General features: G+C 39.5%; 3 protein-coding genes across 4 annotated transcripts; all 3 read right to left on the bottom strand.

Annotated features, from left to right (window-relative positions):
* Window positions 1-822: 822 nt before the first annotated feature.
* LOC127639964 (DNA replication licensing factor mcm2-like) lies at window positions 823-5,990 on the bottom strand. Of its 2 annotated transcripts, none has more exons than XM_052122322.1 (5): window positions 5,932-5,990; window positions 4,899-5,086; window positions 4,593-4,759; window positions 4,232-4,504; window positions 823-3,640 (listed from the first exon to the last, which is right to left on the bottom strand). In XM_052122322.1, exons 2-5 carry the CDS (start codon window positions 4,904-4,906, stop codon window positions 3,264-3,266), a joined length of 825 nt encoding a protein of 274 aa, XP_051978282.1. In that variant the 5' UTR covers window positions 4,907-5,086; window positions 5,932-5,990; the 3' UTR covers window positions 823-3,263. The 2 variants fall into 2 exon arrangements, with proteins under 2 accessions (XP_051978282.1, XP_051978283.1); XM_052122323.1 differs by having other exon boundaries at window positions 4,593-4,721.
* A 1,377-nt stretch (window positions 5,991-7,367) lies between these two features.
* On the bottom strand, window positions 7,368-11,068 carry LOC127639954 (mitochondrial potassium channel-like). The gene is made up of 4 exons (XM_052122305.1): window positions 10,942-11,068; window positions 8,996-9,350; window positions 8,741-8,905; window positions 7,368-8,493 (listed from the first exon to the last, which is right to left on the bottom strand). Exons 2-4 carry the CDS (start codon window positions 9,311-9,313, stop codon window positions 7,705-7,707), a joined length of 1,272 nt encoding a protein of 423 aa, XP_051978265.1. The 5' UTR covers window positions 9,314-9,350; window positions 10,942-11,068; the 3' UTR covers window positions 7,368-7,704.
* A 2,320-nt stretch (window positions 11,069-13,388) lies between these two features.
* Window positions 13,389-18,986, bottom strand: LOC127639735 (deoxyribonuclease gamma-like). The gene is made up of 10 exons (XM_052121919.1): window positions 18,919-18,986; window positions 17,230-17,315; window positions 17,042-17,130; window positions 16,868-16,954; window positions 16,400-16,512; window positions 15,546-15,658; window positions 14,528-14,685; window positions 14,326-14,422; window positions 14,117-14,192; window positions 13,389-14,038 (listed from the first exon to the last, which is right to left on the bottom strand). Exons 2-9 carry the CDS (start codon window positions 17,308-17,310, stop codon window positions 14,121-14,123), a joined length of 810 nt encoding a protein of 269 aa, XP_051977879.1. The 5' UTR covers window positions 17,311-17,315; window positions 18,919-18,986; the 3' UTR covers window positions 13,389-14,038; window positions 14,117-14,120.
* Window positions 18,987-19,273: the final 287 nt, after the last annotated feature.

Genomic DNA, 19,273 nt, shown 5'->3' with positions numbered 1-19,273 from the left:
AAGTTAGCATATATATTATAGCTGTGCGGTATGTGTAAACCTCACTCCCCTGGCCTCAAGAGGTGCACTAGCGACTGAAGCTACAGGCTGTAGCCTTAAGCATGCTTGTTAGCACGCCCACCTCCCACGCCAGTTCAAAATCCTGTTCGGAGCGGATCGAGCATGACTGGTTACAATAGCACACCCAGATACAGTGCCGGTAATCTACGCAAGTTGCACAGGGCTCTCGATTCATCAGGACCCCTAAACTGCTCAAAACATTATAAGTAGACCAGTACTGGTGTTTCTTGTCAAGCAAACATAACCATACCAGTAATTATATATAAACACTCAGTGACCACTTTAATAGGTACACCTGCCAATCGTGTGGCAGCAGCGCAGTGCATAAAATCATGCAGATACAGGTCAGGAGCTTCAGTTAATGTTCCCGTCAACCATCAGAATGGGGAAAAATGTGACCTCAGTCATTTGGACCATGGGATGATTGTTGGTTTGAGTATTTCACAAGTCTCTAGAATTTACTCCAAATGTTGCCAAAAACAAAAAAACATCCAGTGAGCGGCAGTTCTGTGGATGGAAACGCCTGGAATCGCATGTTTAACTAAATTTTTTTGCTTCATGTTTTCCTGTAAATCTTGCGGTGGGAAAAAAATACAAAAAGTTGCTTTTACACTTGTTTAAGTTGAAACTTCACTTGCAGTGTAGATTGGGTAGATTTAATAATTTAAATCAAACATTCCTATACGTAGCTTTATTTTATTGCACAAAACAAGAACAGTACAAAAACAGAAATCACATTTTATCTTTTTTTACAACCACCATTTAATTTAATGTGGAGTACTTCTGCATTCAAGAGACCGGAGAAGGTTGAAAAACAACATGTCACATGACTAAGTTGCCAATAACAGGGTTCATACAGATGCTTCAAAGTTAAATTCAACGACTTTAAGCACATTTTTATTTGTTTTCAAGGACTGTGGTCAAGATGTCATTACATTTTTTTTGGTTAATTTTAAATAAAATTATTTTGACCATAGTTAATTTATTTTTATAAAACCACTTATTACAAGTACAACATATCTCAATGTACATCTTTAACTACACGTTCTCACAGTAACAATTCTTTGTTCATTCATGATGAAATTGATGTGCGCTTGTAGTGTGCTCCCTTAAAATCCACTTCACTTTCCAACAAAAGTGAATAACAGTAGTAAACAGTAGTTCATATGACTCATGCGCTGTGTTCCATGTTTTCTAAAGTCACACGACAGATTTATGTGAGGAACTGACCCAAACTGCAAATGGGTCATTCTCCAAAATCTGTTGATTTTCCAACTTACAAAATATTGAATTTTTGCATTCAGTTCAGGTTTCAATGGGGTACAACACCACATGTTGAGGGTTCAATGGGGTACAACACCACATGTTGAGGGTTCAGTGAGCCTACTCACAACCAATTCATATCTCTGTTTTATTAGGCCACAATCTTATCAATACAGCTTTATTCTCCTATTGCCGTGTCTTTTTGCAAACACATCCACAAAATCATCAAGATTTATGGCCCTTGCCCTTCTTGACTCTATACTTAACACCCCCAAATTGCTCAATCGTTCGTCACTCGTTGTATTTCTCAAGACCGTCTTGATCAACTTTAGCACAGAAAGACTGCGCTCGCATGCCGCAGTGCTCACCGGTAATGCAAGTGCAATTTTGCAAAGTTTAAACATCTCATGGAAAACCTCCCCATACGGCTCAAGGAAGACTGTGAGGTCTACTAAATTGGATGGCACCTCCTCACCGCTGGGTTGCTTCCTTTCAAGAACTCTTTTAAGTAGAGGAATTTCATATACTAGATCCTCGGTGCTACAGTTGTATTGTGAGGCAAATGGAAACAATACATTTTTCTCACAAAACGTGGGACTTCCAGGATTCAAGGCCTGTATCCCTTCCATTATGACACAGCTCTCTTTGGAAAACCTTCTCTTAATCTCAGAGAGAAGTACATCAACGATTGGAACGAAGGAGCCCGTCCTAAATGACTCCTTATCTGTGCTGACCGGTCTCTGAGCTATTGGTGTGGAAATGTAATACCCTTCGAGCCTAGAGCTTGGTGTGACCTGACGTCCTGAAGATACAACATTGACACCGCATTGTTCGGCGAGAGTCATCGTGTTGTCCCAAATGTCATTAAAGACAGAGTCCTCTCGATATCCATTCAATGTGTCAACAAGCGAATCAACAAGGGTAACAGCTATGCCCAAATTCAGCTGTGAGGACTGTAAAATGTCAGACAGATGCTTGATCTCACCAAAAATGTTGGTGAGTGTAGTAAGGAGGCAAATGAACTTGAGATCTATTTGTGCTAAAAGACCTCTTGCTTCAACAGCTCTGTCAGCATTTTTGTCTTCAGAGATTTGTTTGAGTAGATGTATGATGGCTGGCAGTCTATCCTGTACTGTTTGGCATGCATTATGCCTACATGCCCACCGTGCATCTATCAACCTTTGTAATTCTCTAGTCACCCCTTGATACATGTCTTTCTGCACCTCTATCCACCTTTGGTGTACGAAGGATCCTGACATAAAAACATACAGTTTCTGCAACAGAGCAAAGAAACAGCTGGTTTCAGGAAGGCATTTCACACTGTCAACCAATACCAAATTTAAGCAGTGTGCATTACAGTGTATGTAGAAGGCTAATGGGGCCTCTGATTTAATGCGTGCCTGCACACCTGTGTTTTTGCCGCTCATGACGGAGGCCCCATCATAGGCTTGCCCTACTAAATTGTTTCTGTAGTCAAGGCCATACATCTGCATTATCTGTATGATTTTCTGAGAAAGTGCTGCAGCGTCCAGGCGTTCTGCAGCTTCAAATGAAAGAAAACTTTCTAATATAGAGCCATTATAATAATATCGTATTACAAAGGACATCTGCTCCATCTTACTGGTGTCTTTGGTCTCATCAACCATAATGCTGAAGGCCTCACTTTGAGTAACTTCACTCATTATGGAGGTTCGCACCATTTCAGCCAGGCAATCAATCATTTCATTTTGTGTTCTGTGGCCAAGGTATGTTGCATTTCTTCGACTAGTCATTTTCTTCTTGACTATGTTATCATGCTTGGCAAGTAACTCCATAATAGAGAGAAAATTCCCTTTGTTCTCACCCTCGGTTTCATTATTTGCTCTCTGGGCTATATTTTGCGTTGCTGTGAGAAGCAGGGTTTCTGCAATTGTTTTAATGTACTCTCTATTTTCCTTTACTCATTTTTCATATTCTGCACTTAAAGAGGCAGAGAGAGAACATTTGCTTTCTGCCCATTTTTCATAGTCTTTCCAGGCTAACATAGCATTGGTATGCGATTCTGATTGTGCATGGCTAGCAAATCCTCCATCGCTAAAGGTTGCTTTCTTCCAGTGCCTGAATCCTTCAGATTTAAATGCTGAATCACGTGAAGAAGGGAGACTGAAGTGCCGGCAGGCATAGCAGAAGGCAGCATCTTTACTTTGAGAATATTCCAGCCATTTATGGGTACTGTACCACTCTTTCATGAAGCCCCGTCTTCGATCGCCTATGAGGGTCCGAGGGAAAACCTTCAGAAGTGGCTGTCTGGGTCTCTCGGCTCTTGACTGGGATATATCTATGATAAGTCAAGAAGAGAACACAAAGCTTGATTTTAAATGAACTACTACAACAACTACTATTAATAACAACTGGAATATAATAATAGCCCCTCTCCACAGTAATTATTATAGCATTTGAAATTTAGGTCTGTAGACATTTCTATTTAGACTGTTCCAGCTCTACTACTAGCCTAAATAACATCAGAATATGAATATCATCACTCATAATTCAGACCAAAAACTTTAATTTTTTATATTTGTTGAAATGCCATTTTCTTTATGAATGAACGATATTAATACAGATACTGATGTCTATGAAATGATCTAAGTTCCTCCACCAATGGCAGGTTACCGATGCAAACATGAATTTCATTTGCAATACGGTCGTATTTGGGGTACATGGTCAGCACGACTTCCTTCGCAGCTTCTTCAAAGATCTTCAACATTTCCGCAGGTGCCTCTGGTAGGAAATAGGCCAACACATGCTCCCTGGACGCCAACTCCTCATAGTTAACCAACAAACTCTCCTTGTTTTCTAAAATATTAACAAAACCACAAAACTCACAAAATTTTCGCATTATGACCATCTACATCCGTCCCTCACGCACCTTTGCACATGTCGCTGATGCGCTCTTTGAAGACGTTGTGTCCGTGCTCGTCCACGTGTGTCTGCAGGAAGTTCTTGAAGCGGTGGTAGATCTCCAGTCGAGGTGCCGCCATGGAAACCCACTCTCTGACCGTGTGACCCTTCATGTCCTCCAGGTTCTCGATACTTTCGATCATCTCTTCATCCTCGCCATCCGCCATGACGCCTTCAGCTGCCATCTCCGCCAGACGCCGACGCCTCTTCGTGGGGCGTTCATCATCCTCGTCTTCACTGTCTGTCCATCGCAGAAACGTAAACGGGGTAAATAACAGTGCAGAAATACTGGAATGAAGCATGATTTTTACAATGACTCCAACGCTCACCGTAGAGGAGTCCACGTCCGATGCGTCCCAGGCCTTGTTCTCGGTCTCGCCATCTCATGGCCTCTTCGGCGGCCGCGCGAGTGCCAGGAGAGAGCTCACTGAGATCTTCATCCTCATCCAGGCCCTCGTCTTCATAACGGTCCAGTTCAGGTATGGCATGGTAGTCCCTGTAATGATAAAAGCAACATTTTTTAACGATGAACTGGTTAATAAACGCTTTCACTTTGGTGAAATTCACCCATATCATGTCAACAAAAAGTTTGAAGACTTCTAATTTACACATCCTAAAGACAAGTTCTCTTTTACCTCTCCATCCCATCTCCTATCAGCTCCTCTCCATCTCCATCCTCCACTTCTTTAGGAACGTTCTCTCCCAGAAGCCCCTCAGACTCGTCCTCAAATGGGGGCAAATCTCAGCCAGGGCTGGAGGTCAGGTCGCCCCGCCGGGAGACGTGACTGGGGCTAGTGGCCATGTGAAACGATTCTGATGAATCCTGTTTGAAGACAAAGAGAGAAACTTTGTTATCTTAATTGTCAGGGCACATCACATAAGTTACCTCTAGTACACTTGACTATATTGAGATTTCTTTGTATATTACAGATTGTAAATATCGCATACTTTGTTATGATACAAAATATACCATGAATGTATTATATATTATCAGTATAGTTACAGTACAATACAGTAATCTCTATCTAAGCACATGCTATTTAACAAGTCTATGTAACAATATTTATTTGCATCGTCCCAGTCCAACAAATATAGTGTTGTCAGAGAAGAGGAAATACCCAGTATGTTCCCTGATGTCAATGTAAACTGTCCATAAAATACAGTATTTGGCCAAACGCATCTAAATTAGAGTGATGAATTAATACAAAAGCTAATTCTGTATTCAATTATTATTATTATTATTTTAATCTGTGCTGGTTTACATCAAATAGCTTTACTAACATGCTGTGCAACTGTTAAACAAAGACTTTTATGAACACAACTGAAATAAAACATTAAAAAATATGACACATGCCATTGCAAAAACTTTTGGCAATTGATTTTAAACAAACAAAACCAAAGTCCTGCCATATATAGATGGTTTGGTAGTATTTCATTCAATCATTAAATGGTTTGTAAGTGACATATGTTGTAAAACATTTGCAATTTGACACATAATCGCGTTATTCGTGGAAATGCATTTGTGGAACATAGTTAAATATACATATACAAAGTTCAACATAACTTGGCCTCCTTTTACACAAAACAGAACACGTTTGCAAAAATGTAAACACACATTCACTTCTGTACTATGTTTGTTTACTATAAGTTGTACAAAAATTAACTTACCGCCATTGTTTTATGTCAGAACTGAACAGCAGCTCGCGTGTACACTGTTTACCCTGGAAATGTCCGCGCGAAATGTCCCACGTGACCTCAAAGAGCGCGAAACATAATGAATATGTAATGAGTGCGAAAGTCTGAGCGCTATGATTGTTCCAACAGCCAACCGTGTTGATTGTAATGCATTACTGTAATTAAATTACTTTTTCATTGAAAAAAGTGAAGTACGGGTTTACTCTTAATTTTTCAGTAATTTAATTACAGTTACCTCTGACGTAATTGTGTTAAATACTGTATAGACAATAGAATAATTCTATATAAAACAATAGTGAATTTAAAACCGAAATTTAACATCTAATGTCAGAATGTATGTTTTCTAATTGAACTCCTGCCCTGTTAAATTCTTTTGCCAGTTCATTAATAATTTATTGGATTTTATATTATTTATTTGAGAGAATTTAATGAACATTTTCAAGTCTATACTTGGAAATACTTTTCATCTGGTCAAGATTGATAAGGGTTGTAGGAAGTAATTAGTAATATGTAAAGCAATTACTTTTCAGACAGAGTAATTGATACAGTAATCTAACTACACTGTAGAAGATGTAATTAGTAGTTAGTAATTTATAACTTTTTTAGTGTAACTTACCCAACACTGTATATCACTATGAACTGAACAGCCATTGGTTCTGCTTTTGAAATGGGCCAGTAAATTTAGGATTGTACATTTTAAGAACTGATTGAAATAATTAATAAATAGCATTGTATTTGTTTACAATTTTATATGATTTTTAAAAAGAAAATACATATAATTCTTTAATGCCTAAAGTTTAAAAGCCATTTCAGTTCCGAGTCCTCAATTTTCAAGCAAAAACTCTTATTTTATTCCACTGGATGGCAGGAAGTACTAGAATTTTTTTTTCCCCTAACACCTTCCATCACATTATACTGATCTGAAATGTAGGTGGTGCTCTAACGAATTTTAGCGCTCACCAATAGCCAAAAATTCTTTGTTGAGAGCTTCCACACTGTTTTGTTGAATATCTTGGCTTCTGAGTTTTCTAGAAGCCCAATCTAGGTGTCATTGGAAACCAGAATCAATGGGCTTTACAATGTGTAACATTTCATCTACTATAGAGGAGAACCTATTTTGCTGATGATTTGGTTCTCATACGTCTTCTACTAGAATTCACATTTTGTTGTAATATTTTTTTGACTAAACATTGAATTATTCACCCAAGCAAGCTAACAAACAAGTAAACAAGTAAGTTCTTTAACTAATTTTAAAGCAAACAACCCAAGGTAAGATTTGACCTAAAGTTTGAGGCTACTTGGGCTTTACAGGTCAGTGTCAGCACAGAAGATAACCGTTTGCATTTTATGCCTTAACGCAATAAAATTTCACTTTGTGATATTTATTAAAATAATTCAAACTGTGGTATTATGCAAACAATTGAATTGTACAGACATCTTCCTGAGAATAAGAGCTTTCATTTGATATATGACGTCTATTTAGATGTCTACAACGTTACCACTAGGTGGGGCCAATTTCCGACACAAATGTTGAAGATCTATTATATTTTAGTGTTCTTCACTAAGAATTAAACATAAAAAAATATATATTAAAACAATTATACTTGGTAGAGACAATTTTAATTAATCTTTTATGACAGTGTTTGCATAATCTTGAACAACATTTGTACAAGTTATACCATTTTCTATTTCAGATTCTCTAGTCTATTAAATGGCCCCTGAAAGTGCAAACTTTATTATTATTTTTCAAGTTCCTCTCAACATTACAAACAAAACTGGCACGGTCACTGCAAATGCAGCACATGTCAGGACTGTATTGTATAGACTTGTCTTGTTAATCTGCGCCTCAAGTCTTTTCTCTGTTTCACCAAGGCCTTGGATGACTGTCTCAGTATCACACACTAAGAGCTTCGTGTCTCGGGTTTGAATGACTGGTTTCTCCACAGGACGAGACTGCAGGGACGTCTTCACAGCTTGAAGCTCAGTCTCGACTTTCCCTACATTCTCCTCCAGGTGCTCCAGCTGTGGTTTAAGGTCTTCGATGAGCCCTTGAGCTCTTTGGCTGTGTTGTAGAATCTCTTTGATTGCTTCTTCTGACGCACTGGACGTAGAAGGTGGGACTACAACAGGAGCTGGCGTCCGTGGTGGAGCGATTGCTGGCTTGACCACTTTAACATCTTCTACACCGCCTTTAACAGCCGCCCTGAGTGAATCGATGAGGTTGCCGAGTTCATCTTGTTGGGTTTTGTGCATGCTGGCTTGGATCTTGATAGCTTCTTGAAGACTCACTGGTCCCTTCTGGGCCTCCAGCAACAAGCTTTTGAGTTCCTGCAAACGCACCCTGTTAACGTAAGTGGAGCCCATCACACCGATAACAGTGCCCAGCACAGACCCGATGATGGACCAGTTCTTGGTGCGCTCTGCCCTGGTCCTCTCTTTTTCGTGGCTCTCGCGAACAGCAGCGGAAAAGAGGGAAAACTTCTCTCGCTCTGCTTCTTCTGCGTTCTCATATGCCGTTCTGAGACGTCTTTCTTCCTGTGAACAAAAACAGATTAATGTGACAGTGGGTTGAGAAGTCAATCGTGAATGTAGGACTATAAACTCACTCGAATTTCAATTCGGCTTATTGTCACGATTCATTGGTCGATGCGGAGTACAATGGAACCAGTTTTCCCATGGCCAGCAATACTATCCCCCATTTTTAAGTTCATTGATAATCTTCTTTTTCCAACTCCTCTTACAGTGTTCTTTGGATCTCTACCAAATTTGGGTACCACCTCACCTGTAGTAGCTTGTGTTCCTGAGTGGCTAACTCCAGGTAATGTGCCTCCTCTCGTGACACGCGGTCAAGACGGTCCCTTACTTCCTTCAGACGAACCTGCAGAGCTTCTAGACTGCCGTGAGCTTCTCTTACGATTCCTCTGGCGATCATGAAGGCCTTCTCCCCCTAACAGCGAAACATAATTCAGATAATACTGAGATATGAAGTATACACAAGCGAAAGGCACATATTTTGTTGGTAATTTACCGTACATACCTCAGTGACCTGGGACTGAGCATCTCGGACTTCATTAAGCCCAACAAACTCCTCATACTTCCCCCACCAGTAGTTGACGGTCGCTGTTGCGGTTCTGACAGAGTTCCGTCCCCACTGTCGCCCCAGTTCTCCAGCATATGTTAACGCAGTTGCTGTACGCTCTTTAACAGCAGTCATTTTACTCTGCTTATCTTTCGGTCTCTGCTGCTGGGTGCAGTAAGTTCTGTGGAGGTTCCACTGGACCGGGCCAGACACCTGGTGCCGGTAGAGACATGTGGCATAGCTGCTTGGAAATACAGTGTTCCCTCTGAACTTCATTGAAGACCTTCATATGTCGAGCTGCCACACGTCAAATCTGCAAGAGTTCCAAAATAAATACATGGGCTTTGTGGGATTGGCAGCCCCAGTCCCGATTTACTTTAAGTGAACGGGGACTGCGGCAGTCAGTTAAGATTCTAAGATTCTGCCTAAGAGTCAAAGGATGTAGATTTGGCTTGAACATTGAGGGGGGTTCACAGTTTGAAGTATTTACATGTTTCCATTGATCAAGGGGGGGGGGGGGGGGGTTTACTTGCTTGTTTTGATTATTGGGGGCAGTGGCGACTGCAGCTGTATAGCCGTACGCACAGGGCGTACCATGAGTCATCAGTCCTAAAGCGTGTCCCGTCACAACTAGTGATGACCAATTTGCGAATTAATAATTATTTTGAGTCAGTTCGTTTCAGTGAATTGGCCAAACCGCTCACAGTTTTTTAATCGTTTCCCATGTAAACATTCGCTAGATGGATATCTTTTGACAACTGCGTCACATTTCACTGTGTTTTTAGCATCTCTCGCGTGAGCACTGCATTTTTAGACACTGTGTCAAGCCAATAGGATAATCTTCAATTGATAAAAGTGCATCTCGAGTCACCTGTGTTCTGCTCTATTCGTTGTGGTGCGTTTTGCTTTTTTAGCATGAGAACACGTCTGTTCTGAGCTGTTACTAGAAGAAATGCTTTAGCCAATAGTTACATGAACGCTACTCATACTCGAGAAAAAAAAGCTTTCTCAAAGTCACCAGAATTGAACACTGCTGGTGTTTTTTGCAAAAGATTCTCCCGAATGCCCCTGATTCCCCTATATATAAGTTTGTATTTCTGTGCATACCCTCAGATGAAATCCTGCAGGTGTAACGGGAGCCAGCTGATAGATAGCTGTGCAGTGTGTAAAACCTCACTCTCCTGACCTCAAGAGGTGCACTAGCGACTGATGCTAGAGGCTGTAGCCTTTAGCCTCCTTGTTAGCGCACCCACCTCCCATGCCGGAGATGTCGGATCGAGTCCCGTTCGGAGCGGGGCTAGTAGAACCGGTTACATTGGTGCCGTGACCCGGATGGGAGTGAGGTTTAGGGGGGTGAGTGTAACGGGAGCAAGCTGATAGATAGCTGTGCAGTGTAAACCTCACTCTCCTGACCTCAAGAGGTGCACTAGTGACTGATGCTAGAGGCTGTAGCCTTTAGCCTCCTTGTTACGCGGGGCGAGTAGGACCGGTTACACAGGGGCCCATGATTGGGGGGTTACCTCCCACCCACCCCCCCCTGAAATCTACGCCCCTGTTCTTAATTATATCAAGGTTAAAATACATACTACACACATTTACAGAAAAACTACAAGATATAGAAAATATACTAGATGGTATATAAAAGTTGTTTGGGTTCAACAATAACATTTTCTATGTTTTTTTTTTTGAAGGGGTCAGTATTATAAAACACAGCACACACTAATAATAGAGATAATGTTGACCATGTTGGTTTTTTACAGGTTAATTACACAGCAAGTCTTACATGATTTGAATGATTATACATAAATGAAAGTAATTTTCGAGCCGGTGAATGAATCATGTTGGTAAATAATGCTCACGACGTGTTATATCAATGCATTTCAGGAATCAAACCAAACACATACCAGTGATTCTCCGTCCTGTCGCGTTTCTGTTCAAATCAGTAATTTTCCATGTTTACAGACTGCGCAATAAAGTAACATTTCCGTCAAATGTCTTGAAATGTCACGGTGCGGCATGAATGCTTTTCACTCAGGCACAAACTCTTGTCCTATTCGCAAATGAATCATTCTATTGAACTGATTCTTTTTTAAATGATTCGTTTGAACTGATCCACAAAGCGTTTCACTATAGAATGTAAGAACATCGTTTGAAACTGTGAGTTCTACGTGAACTAATAATAATTCTGTCTGCCACATTCCAAGTTAAAACATAACACTCTGTTTGAACGAACCGATTCACTAAACGAACCGATTCTCTCAAATGAACCGAACTCCACATCAGGCAAATTACTGTAATACTACATCCGGGTAAACGGTGGGGTCTTAAAGGCGTGGGAAAGCATCCGCTGAACAATCTGAGCATCATGTCTGGAAGAGAAGGTAAAATTTAATTAAATTAAAACATTATAAACGTCGGTTTCATTACGTTGTATTTCGTACGAAATGAAACCTCGATTTTTCCGATCAGTTCGGTGCTCGACATATTGTCAAGATAATCTTTGAAATTAAGCAATACCCGTGTTAACACACATTTAAGATAAACATTTATTCATTTAAGTTTTAAAAGCCACTAAATTAATTTTGTTCTCGCTGGTTTCATCTTCATGCATTTACTCAATTTATTAATTACATTGTGCATTATTCTTAAATGATATATTACTGTGTATTTATCCTCATATTTTAAAAAGCCATCTATCCATTTAATTAAAATGCATATTCACTATATGTTGTAATGTAGAATAATGAAATATAGTAATTTATTATTCATAATGTTTATTTTTGTTGTTACAATAGAACCGACATACTTAATTGTTTGTTCTTCAATGCAGGAGGCAAAAAGAAACCCCTCAAAGCTCCCAAGAAGCAATCGAAGGATATGGACGATGTAAGTTCAATTCTAGGGCTAGTTTCCCATTTAAGTGTTTATAAATAATCAGAGGTGGGTAGAGTAGACAAAAGTTGTACTCAAGTAAAAGTACAATTACTTAAAAACAAATTACTCCAGTAGAAGTAAAAGTACTAATGTAAATAATTACTCGAGTAAGAAAGTATCCAGTTTAAAGAGTAGTGAAGTAGTGATTAGCATGTAAATTTCACAAATGACATAATGGACGTTAACTCTGCTATATTATGCATTAAAGTATTATTATTATTACCTTATATATTTAACCACTGGAGTCTTATGGATTACTTTTATGCTGACATATGTAAAAGTACATTTTCTTAATTATAAATTTACTTGAGTGCGAGTTAAAAAGCACCCACTTTTTAATTTATCCCATTTTTCTCCCAATTTGGAATGCCCGATTCCCACTACTTACTAGATCCTCGTGGTGGTGCGGTTACTCGCCTTAATTGGGGTGGTGGAGGACGACAAGTCTCAGTTGCCTCCGCTTCTGAGACCGTCAATCGCGTGACTCGTGCATGACACTGCGGAGACTCACAGCATGTGGAGGCTCATGCTACTCTCCACGATCCACACACAACTCACCACACGTCCCATTGAGAGAACCACTAATCACCACCACGAGGAGGTTACCCCATGTGACTCTACCCTTCCTAGCAACCGGGCCAATTTGGTTGCAGTCACTCAGCACATCCTAGATTCGAAATCCCGACTTCAGGGGTGGTCGTCAGCGCCAATACTCGCTGAGCTACCCAGGCAACAGAGTAAATGCAGCACGTTACTACCCACCTCCGTATATAAACACTGCGATTATGGGTTTGTGGATGGAAAAAACTACCTTAGATTTAAAATGGACTAAAGTGCATAAACTGATCACAAGTTTGGACATACCTAACTATTATGTTGGCTTGACAAAGCATGACCAAATAGTAACACCTACAGCTTTCAAGCTATGCCCACCAAATTTGGCACAGATATTGAGACTGTTATAACTTACATTGCTACATCTTTCTAACTGATTGGAATAATGGGGTTCACACAGGAGGACAATCATAAATGAGAAAAGATCATGAGAAATTGTCAAGTGTGTCCAGACTTCGAATTGGTATTTTTTATCTCTTTAAATGCATCTACCCAATCCCTGTCTTTTATTTCCATCCCATAATCTACAGGATGAAATGGCATTCAAACAGAAACAAAAAGAGGATCAGAAAGCTATGGAACAACTGAAAGCTAAAGCTGCTGGAAAAGGACCTTTAAGTAAGTCACAATTATCCTGGCATTATTAATCCTAAATGTGGAAAACATTCTGTATATAGTAAAATTAGCTTTGGAGGCTAAATTAGTTTTAATGGTTTCTTTAATCAATAACGGTTTCTCTCTTGTGTGTTTTTTCCATAGCTGGAGGTGGAATCAAGAAGTCTGGGAAGAAATAAATTCATGTTTTTGAACATGCTTGGGAACACCATCCGATCAAACCACCATCTGATCGTCATGTAGGCCTTTAGAAGCAACGTCAAATGACCTTTATTTTTTACTTCATATCACTATTGTAAAGCGAATGTTCACTAATAAAATATTCCATGACTGTAGAGTTCAATTTCAGATCTTTTAATGTCTTGACACATAAAACATTCTTATGACATTTTAAGTTCATAGCAAAAATAGATGAAATGTACAAACATCAAGTTTCAATATTCTGTCTCATGTAAATAAACAGTTGAATCACAGAAATCTTCTCCAATATTTCCATCTACAGTAGCCCCAGAAAGTATCGGGGCATGTTATACAAGTCACATGTAAAATTGTCTTTGCGCATATTACAACGAACAAAAATATGATTGAAATGATAAAACTGTACAAAAGTAGAAGAAACAATATTGATACTTTTATGTTTGTAAAATGTTCTGAAACGTTTCCATAGTTAATGTGATGAACTACACCTGTGAGGAAGCAGTTGGTTAAAAGTCAATGCATAATTTGTAATAATTTATATTTAATGCGATTAAAATGCTTAATGCGGCCACTGTGTGTTTGGCTCTCCAAATTGTCTTTGGAGTCGATGTCACACTGCACACGTCCAGCATCTTTAACCTAAACAGAAATACATTGTGGTATTGTTTGTTTAGCTTCCATTTTGTGATTTCAGTATGTCGATTTGCTGCTACTTACGTGTCTATTTACGTTTGCGTTTTGGCTGTTTCTTGAGTTCCACCTCTACTGGGTAGTGATCACTCACTTTCAGCGCCTGCGTGAAGACAAATTTGTGCTTTACTAATACACTGAGCCAGTCCTTCCCCCCCAAAAATAATATTCTGTAAACTATGTATAAGAACAGCACATGTCTCCATGCTTCAAGATAGAAATGTGCTTGTGTTTACATCCTCCACTTTTATTTTGTAGGCCTTCTGGAAGTTGAACGGTTTTGCAGAATCTGGAACAACAGCGTTCCGCATATCGTCTCCGTACACCACAATCCTGTTTTGAACATTATACTATTAAGACTGTAACTTTCATTTGGCCAGAAATCATTAATGGGTCTTAATGTTTCAGTGATGGTGGGTTTCTGTAATATTAATTTACCGGTCATAAGTATTATCGTTTTTGATGCTGGCCGTTGTGTCCTCATCATCATCGATCAGCCAGTGGAAGTTTTTGTCACTCCGGATGCGGATTGTCTGCATTTCCTTTTTAGACACGTAACTGCCATCCGCATTGAAGTCCCCCAAAATCATGATGTTCTGTGAAGAGCAGGTGACATTTGTAAAGAAAACATAAGTCTGGTAGGCAGATTACTTAAAGGCATAAATCCCACGTGTTTGTGATTTGAAATGAGTTTTTTAGGGGTGACTGTGGCTCAGGTGGTAGAGCGGGTCGGCTGCTAATCGCAGGGTTGGCGGTTGATTCCCGGCCCACATGACTCCACATGCCGAAGTGTCCTTGGGCAAGACACTGAACCCCAAGTTGCTCCCAATGGCAGGCTAGCACCTTACATAGCAGCTCTGCCATCATTGGTGTGTGAATATGACACAGTGTAAAGCGCTTTGGTAACCTCTAAGGTTAAAAAAGGTGCTAGTGCAGACAAATTACCATTTTTTGGGGGGATATATCCACTCGGGATGTTCGCATTCCCTTACGTTTTCAGGACAGTAGTGCCATTATACATTTTTGACGAGAATGACAAAATACTGTGAGGGTTGGGCTTTAAGCCCCGTCAATGTGTTTTGGATTGTTCCGCTGACAAAACATTGGAAAACATACCTTTCCAAGAAATTTCAGTTCACAAAACTACAGAAAACATGAGTTGTGTAAAAATTAGATGTGATCTAGTAGACTACAGCTTTACACATTGTAGACTGTGAGTGTACCGTTTTCATTAAAAAAAATCAAATGTGCTATTTTAAAACAGGCCTATATTACTACTACTATGTCAATAAAGAAGTAGAAAGACCAGTGCTTCTTGTGGAAAGCACCCTAAGTTCAATGATGATGAAACCGGTGAGTAAAGCTCATAATATATCACAGTTTTCAATGACACTACACCAAAGAATCACAATATAATTGGAACGATATATCATATTGCCGCCCTAATTATCCTTACATCAGTCTTCCATTTCTTCTTCACATCTTCAAATACGTCGTACAGTTCATCCAGTTCCTTTACTGAATCCTCAGGCTTTGTGTGGACAGGTATGAGCACCAAATCCTTCATAACTGTCAAGACACAGAACAATAGAGTTAATCCTTAAATGTCGGCCCAAACACACACCCTCATATTACATGGCATGAGTCAATCCTGGGATTTACGCTTCAGCCATTACAATATACATTTTATAGCCTAGTTTGATGGTTAGCAGCAAGAGAGTACAGAATTTGGGCGAATGCATTAGTGCACATGTACATCATAAATTCCCAGGCTGGTTTGATGCTTTTCTAGCTGGTGGAACAACCATGCTGTTCACCCGCAAAATATAGCCGGCAAAGTTGGTTGACCAAGTCTCAGGAAACTCCAGCACCAGCATCCCATGTTGGTGGCCAGGGCTGGACTGGTAATCTGGCATACCGAGCATGTTCCCGGTGGGCCGACGCACTTTGGGCCCGATCAGGGGCGGACTGGCCAATGGGAGAACCGAGCAGGCCAGTGTGTCGGCCGTGAAATGGCCCGAATGTGCCACGATAAGCTAAAAATGAGCCACTGCGTTATGCAGAACGGGCCACAAAACGGCACCGGGATATGCAGAAAAGGACCCGCACTCAACAAATTTTGGGCCAGTTGCTATGTAAAATCCTGGGCCGATTTCTCTTCCCTGTCCAGCCCTTGATGGCCAACAATGCTGGTTTTTCAGCAGTGACGACAATTTTCAAAAATACACTTCGCTTTGCAATAATAAACCAAAGAGTCTGTTTTCACCCATTATGTTACACATTGAGATAAAACAGAATATTACACAGCACCTGTCCCATGACATTTGAACCTCAGAACGTAGGGTTCCCTGGCGAAAGCGTCCTCGTCTCCAGGCTGTTTGTCTGCGTATTGGTAAGACCCAACCAAGTCCACCAGGTTGTCCCTTTTTATTTAAAATACAGACCATAAAAGTTCAGTAAAAACCAATAGAGCTCGTCAAATGCAAAACAAGCTTGATTTTCAAGTGTTATTATCTGTTCAAAATCAAACGTAACCAAATTTAGAGTGAAACAGGATATTCAATGACAAACATTTAAAAGGGAGACTTGATTTAATCAGTTGAGAGTTGATTGATCATGAAATGGGAAGTCGTTTCAGAGGTGATTTTGATTAGCAATTACAAAGACATTTATTTAGATAGAAAGACTGAATAACAAGATGTGGAATAACGTGCACAAAAACATGCTTTAAGAAAGTAAAAAGTGTTAACTTTGGTTTCATGTTGACTACGCAACTACCTGTAAAGGAACATAAATTGTTCCTTGTAATTTCCCCGTCCCAGGCGTGTGCTGATTGCTTTGGTGTAATGATTTGATTTGTTACACCTGCCAAAGAAGAGTCAAGCATAAGTCACCACTTTGTTATAAAATTAAATGTTTTTCAACGGAAAAAAAAACACCTTCTTGACTCACCCATTGAGCTCTTCGAGAAACTTATTCACAGCATCTCCGCTGGAATCCACCACCTCAAGAATAACAACGATGTCATAGCGTGACACTATCTGAAAAAAGTGCAAAATACAAAATACAAGGTGTGAATTGCCTTCTTTAGTCATTTTACTTTGTCTTATGGCTTTCTGTGGGTGTGGACATGGCCTCACCTTAACCAGGGTTTTCAGCACGATTGGATCAGAGAGTTTGCTTTTCCCAAATTTCTGAATGTTGAAAGAAGCGACCTTCATGTTGCCTGAGAAATACATGAAATTTACAGTTAAGAGTCTCTCCTAGAAATACGCAGCAACATTTGTGGACAAGCCAATGCATATATATCGTTGAACAAGAGATGGTAAATGCATCTTCAGTACCATTCACTTCTTAAGAATGAGCTTTATTGACAAGTATGCTTACACATACAAGGAATTTGTCTTGGTGACAGAAGCTTCCAGTGCACAAACAATATATATGGAAATACACAATAGGACAATATACATACATATATACACGTATGCACAATATACAAATACTATTCTGTTATATACAGATGCAAGGGAATGTAATGGCAGAAGAGGCATGGTAATATGAATGGAATAAGCTCTGTATTGAACATTCATTATTGCTCAATTATAGCTCAATTTCACATTGCTCTTGTGCAAAGTACCAGATTAAATACAGGACATTGTTTTGAGTTAATATGAAGTTGCAACTCATTTCTAATTGCAATTTCTTTGGTTATTTCCTGCATTTTCTGGCCTTGCCTACTTTTGTCACATCATGTTGTTCGGCTGTCAGCAATTGCTTTTCTTTGATCATTTGAAACCACCGACAGGTAGAAGAACCTTCTTAGACACCAGAGGTATGTAAATGAGTTAGATCAGACCTTCTCAATTCTTTAAATGGCCAAACATCGTCTAAATGCTTTTAAAATTGGCAAATGGGGACAAAGATTTGTCATGGCTAAATCTAATTCAAAAGTGTCAACGATATGTGGTGTTGGGATCCTTTTGGTGCTTGAGGTTTTTTGTGCTCAGAGTATTTGTATTATTTTGTTTACGACACTCAGAAATGCAGCAGTAATTAGTTCCAGACTTGAAAGGAGCTCTCGATCATTTCTGCATACTTCAAACCTGCAAAACTGCCTCTGAAATCAAGCTGCACTTTTACATCAGTTCATCACGGACATGACAGCACTACCCCCATCACCATCTAGCATTTATCCTGTACTTTAAGGTTTCTGTGGTTTATCTTATTTCTCCTTGACAATTGGAAATAAATGTTTCAGATTCCACACTCTTATACATCAACATAGCACATGCAGAGACAAGTTTAAGGGATAAGGGTTAGCTGGACCCTGATGGATTAGACTAAATACCTGATACCCTTCTCTGGGTGTGTCTGAGATGTTGAATGTTTGCCTGATTACCTTGCCAAAACAACATTGTAGGAAAATATCAAGTAAAATCCTGAAATGCAAGAATCTTGCTTGCATTCGAGATGGCCATTAAGGAGTTTAAAGACTTCTCAAACAACTCTTAAAAATGTGTTAAATTAAGAGAAGTATTTAAGGAAACCAAGAACAAGATTTAACAGTACCATTTCAGAGAATACATACATTGCATACATTAACACAGTACTTAACATTAGCAAAAATGAACAACACTTTTACAGTATTTTTTAATAGTGGACTGTGTTCATTTCTACATACTGATGCATTTTGCAACATGAAAAGTAGAATGGGTTAACTAACAATGAACAATAGCAACTTATAATTGATAATAACTAAGATTACTCAATGCTGTAAAAAGTATTGTTCATTATTAGTTCATATTAACAGAGAATTTTAAGTGACTTACCTAATCACTGGTCCAAGTTTGCACTGATGAAACCACAACTGTAGTGCTTCATACCACAAAACAGCAACACATCTTATAGTTCTCAGACGGCACCTGATTGGCTAGAAACAGGTGGCAGTTGTAATTTGGACCGGCCCCAAACTAGACATCTGCTAACAACAACATATGTCCTCCCTCTGGACAAACACTCACACGGAATGGAGAGATAAACCTGCAGGTGAGTTCAGGGTTCAGTGATGATTACCCCCAATAAAGGCTTTGAGTTAAACTGAAAGATGGAAAGATAACTGCTTGATGACAGAGAAATGTCAGTCTTTCAAGAACTGATCAAATGTGTGAAGGAAATACTGGTTCT

This window comes from Xyrauchen texanus, chromosome 48, assembly GCF_025860055.1.
Source record: "Xyrauchen texanus isolate HMW12.3.18 chromosome 48, RBS_HiC_50CHRs, whole genome shotgun sequence".
Lineage (NCBI taxonomy): Eukaryota > Metazoa > Chordata > Actinopteri > Cypriniformes > Catostomidae > Xyrauchen > Xyrauchen texanus.
This window is presented reverse-complemented; position numbering and strand designations above follow the sequence as displayed.

Bases quoted from the DNA above. Each gene is read 5' to 3' on its own strand.
- LOC127639964 (XM_052122322.1), bottom strand. The intron at 4,505-4,592 runs GTGAGCGTTGGA...TGCGATGGACAG, and splicing joins CGGACGTGGACTCCTCTACG to ACAGTGAAGACGAGGATGAT. The intron at 3,641-4,231 runs GTGCGTGAGGGA...GACTTATCATAG, and splicing joins CATCAGCGACATGTGCAAAG to ATATATCCCAGTCAAGAGCC.
- LOC127639954 (XM_052122305.1), bottom strand. From the start codon at position 9,313: ATGAAGTTCAGAGGGAACACTGTATTTCCAAGCAGCTATGCCACATGT. The intron at 8,906-8,995 runs GTATGTACGGTA...TTTCGCTGTTAG, and splicing joins CTCAGTCCCAGGTCACTGAG to GGGGAGAAGGCCTTCATGAT. The intron at 8,494-8,740 runs GTGAGGTGGTAC...TTTTGTTCACAG, and splicing joins AGGAACACAAGCTACTACAG to GAAGAAAGACGTCTCAGAAC.
- LOC127639735 (XM_052121919.1), bottom strand. From the start codon at position 17,310: ATGAAGGTCGCTTCTTTCAACATTCAGAAATTTGGGAAAAGCAAACTC. The intron at 17,131-17,229 runs GTGAGGCCATGT...CACTTTTTTCAG, and splicing joins TGCTGAAAACCCTGGTTAAG to ATAGTGTCACGCTATGACAT. The intron at 14,686-15,545 runs GTAAGGATAATT...TGCTCTTCACAG, and splicing joins AGAAGAAATGGAAGACTGAT to AACATCATGATTTTGGGGGA.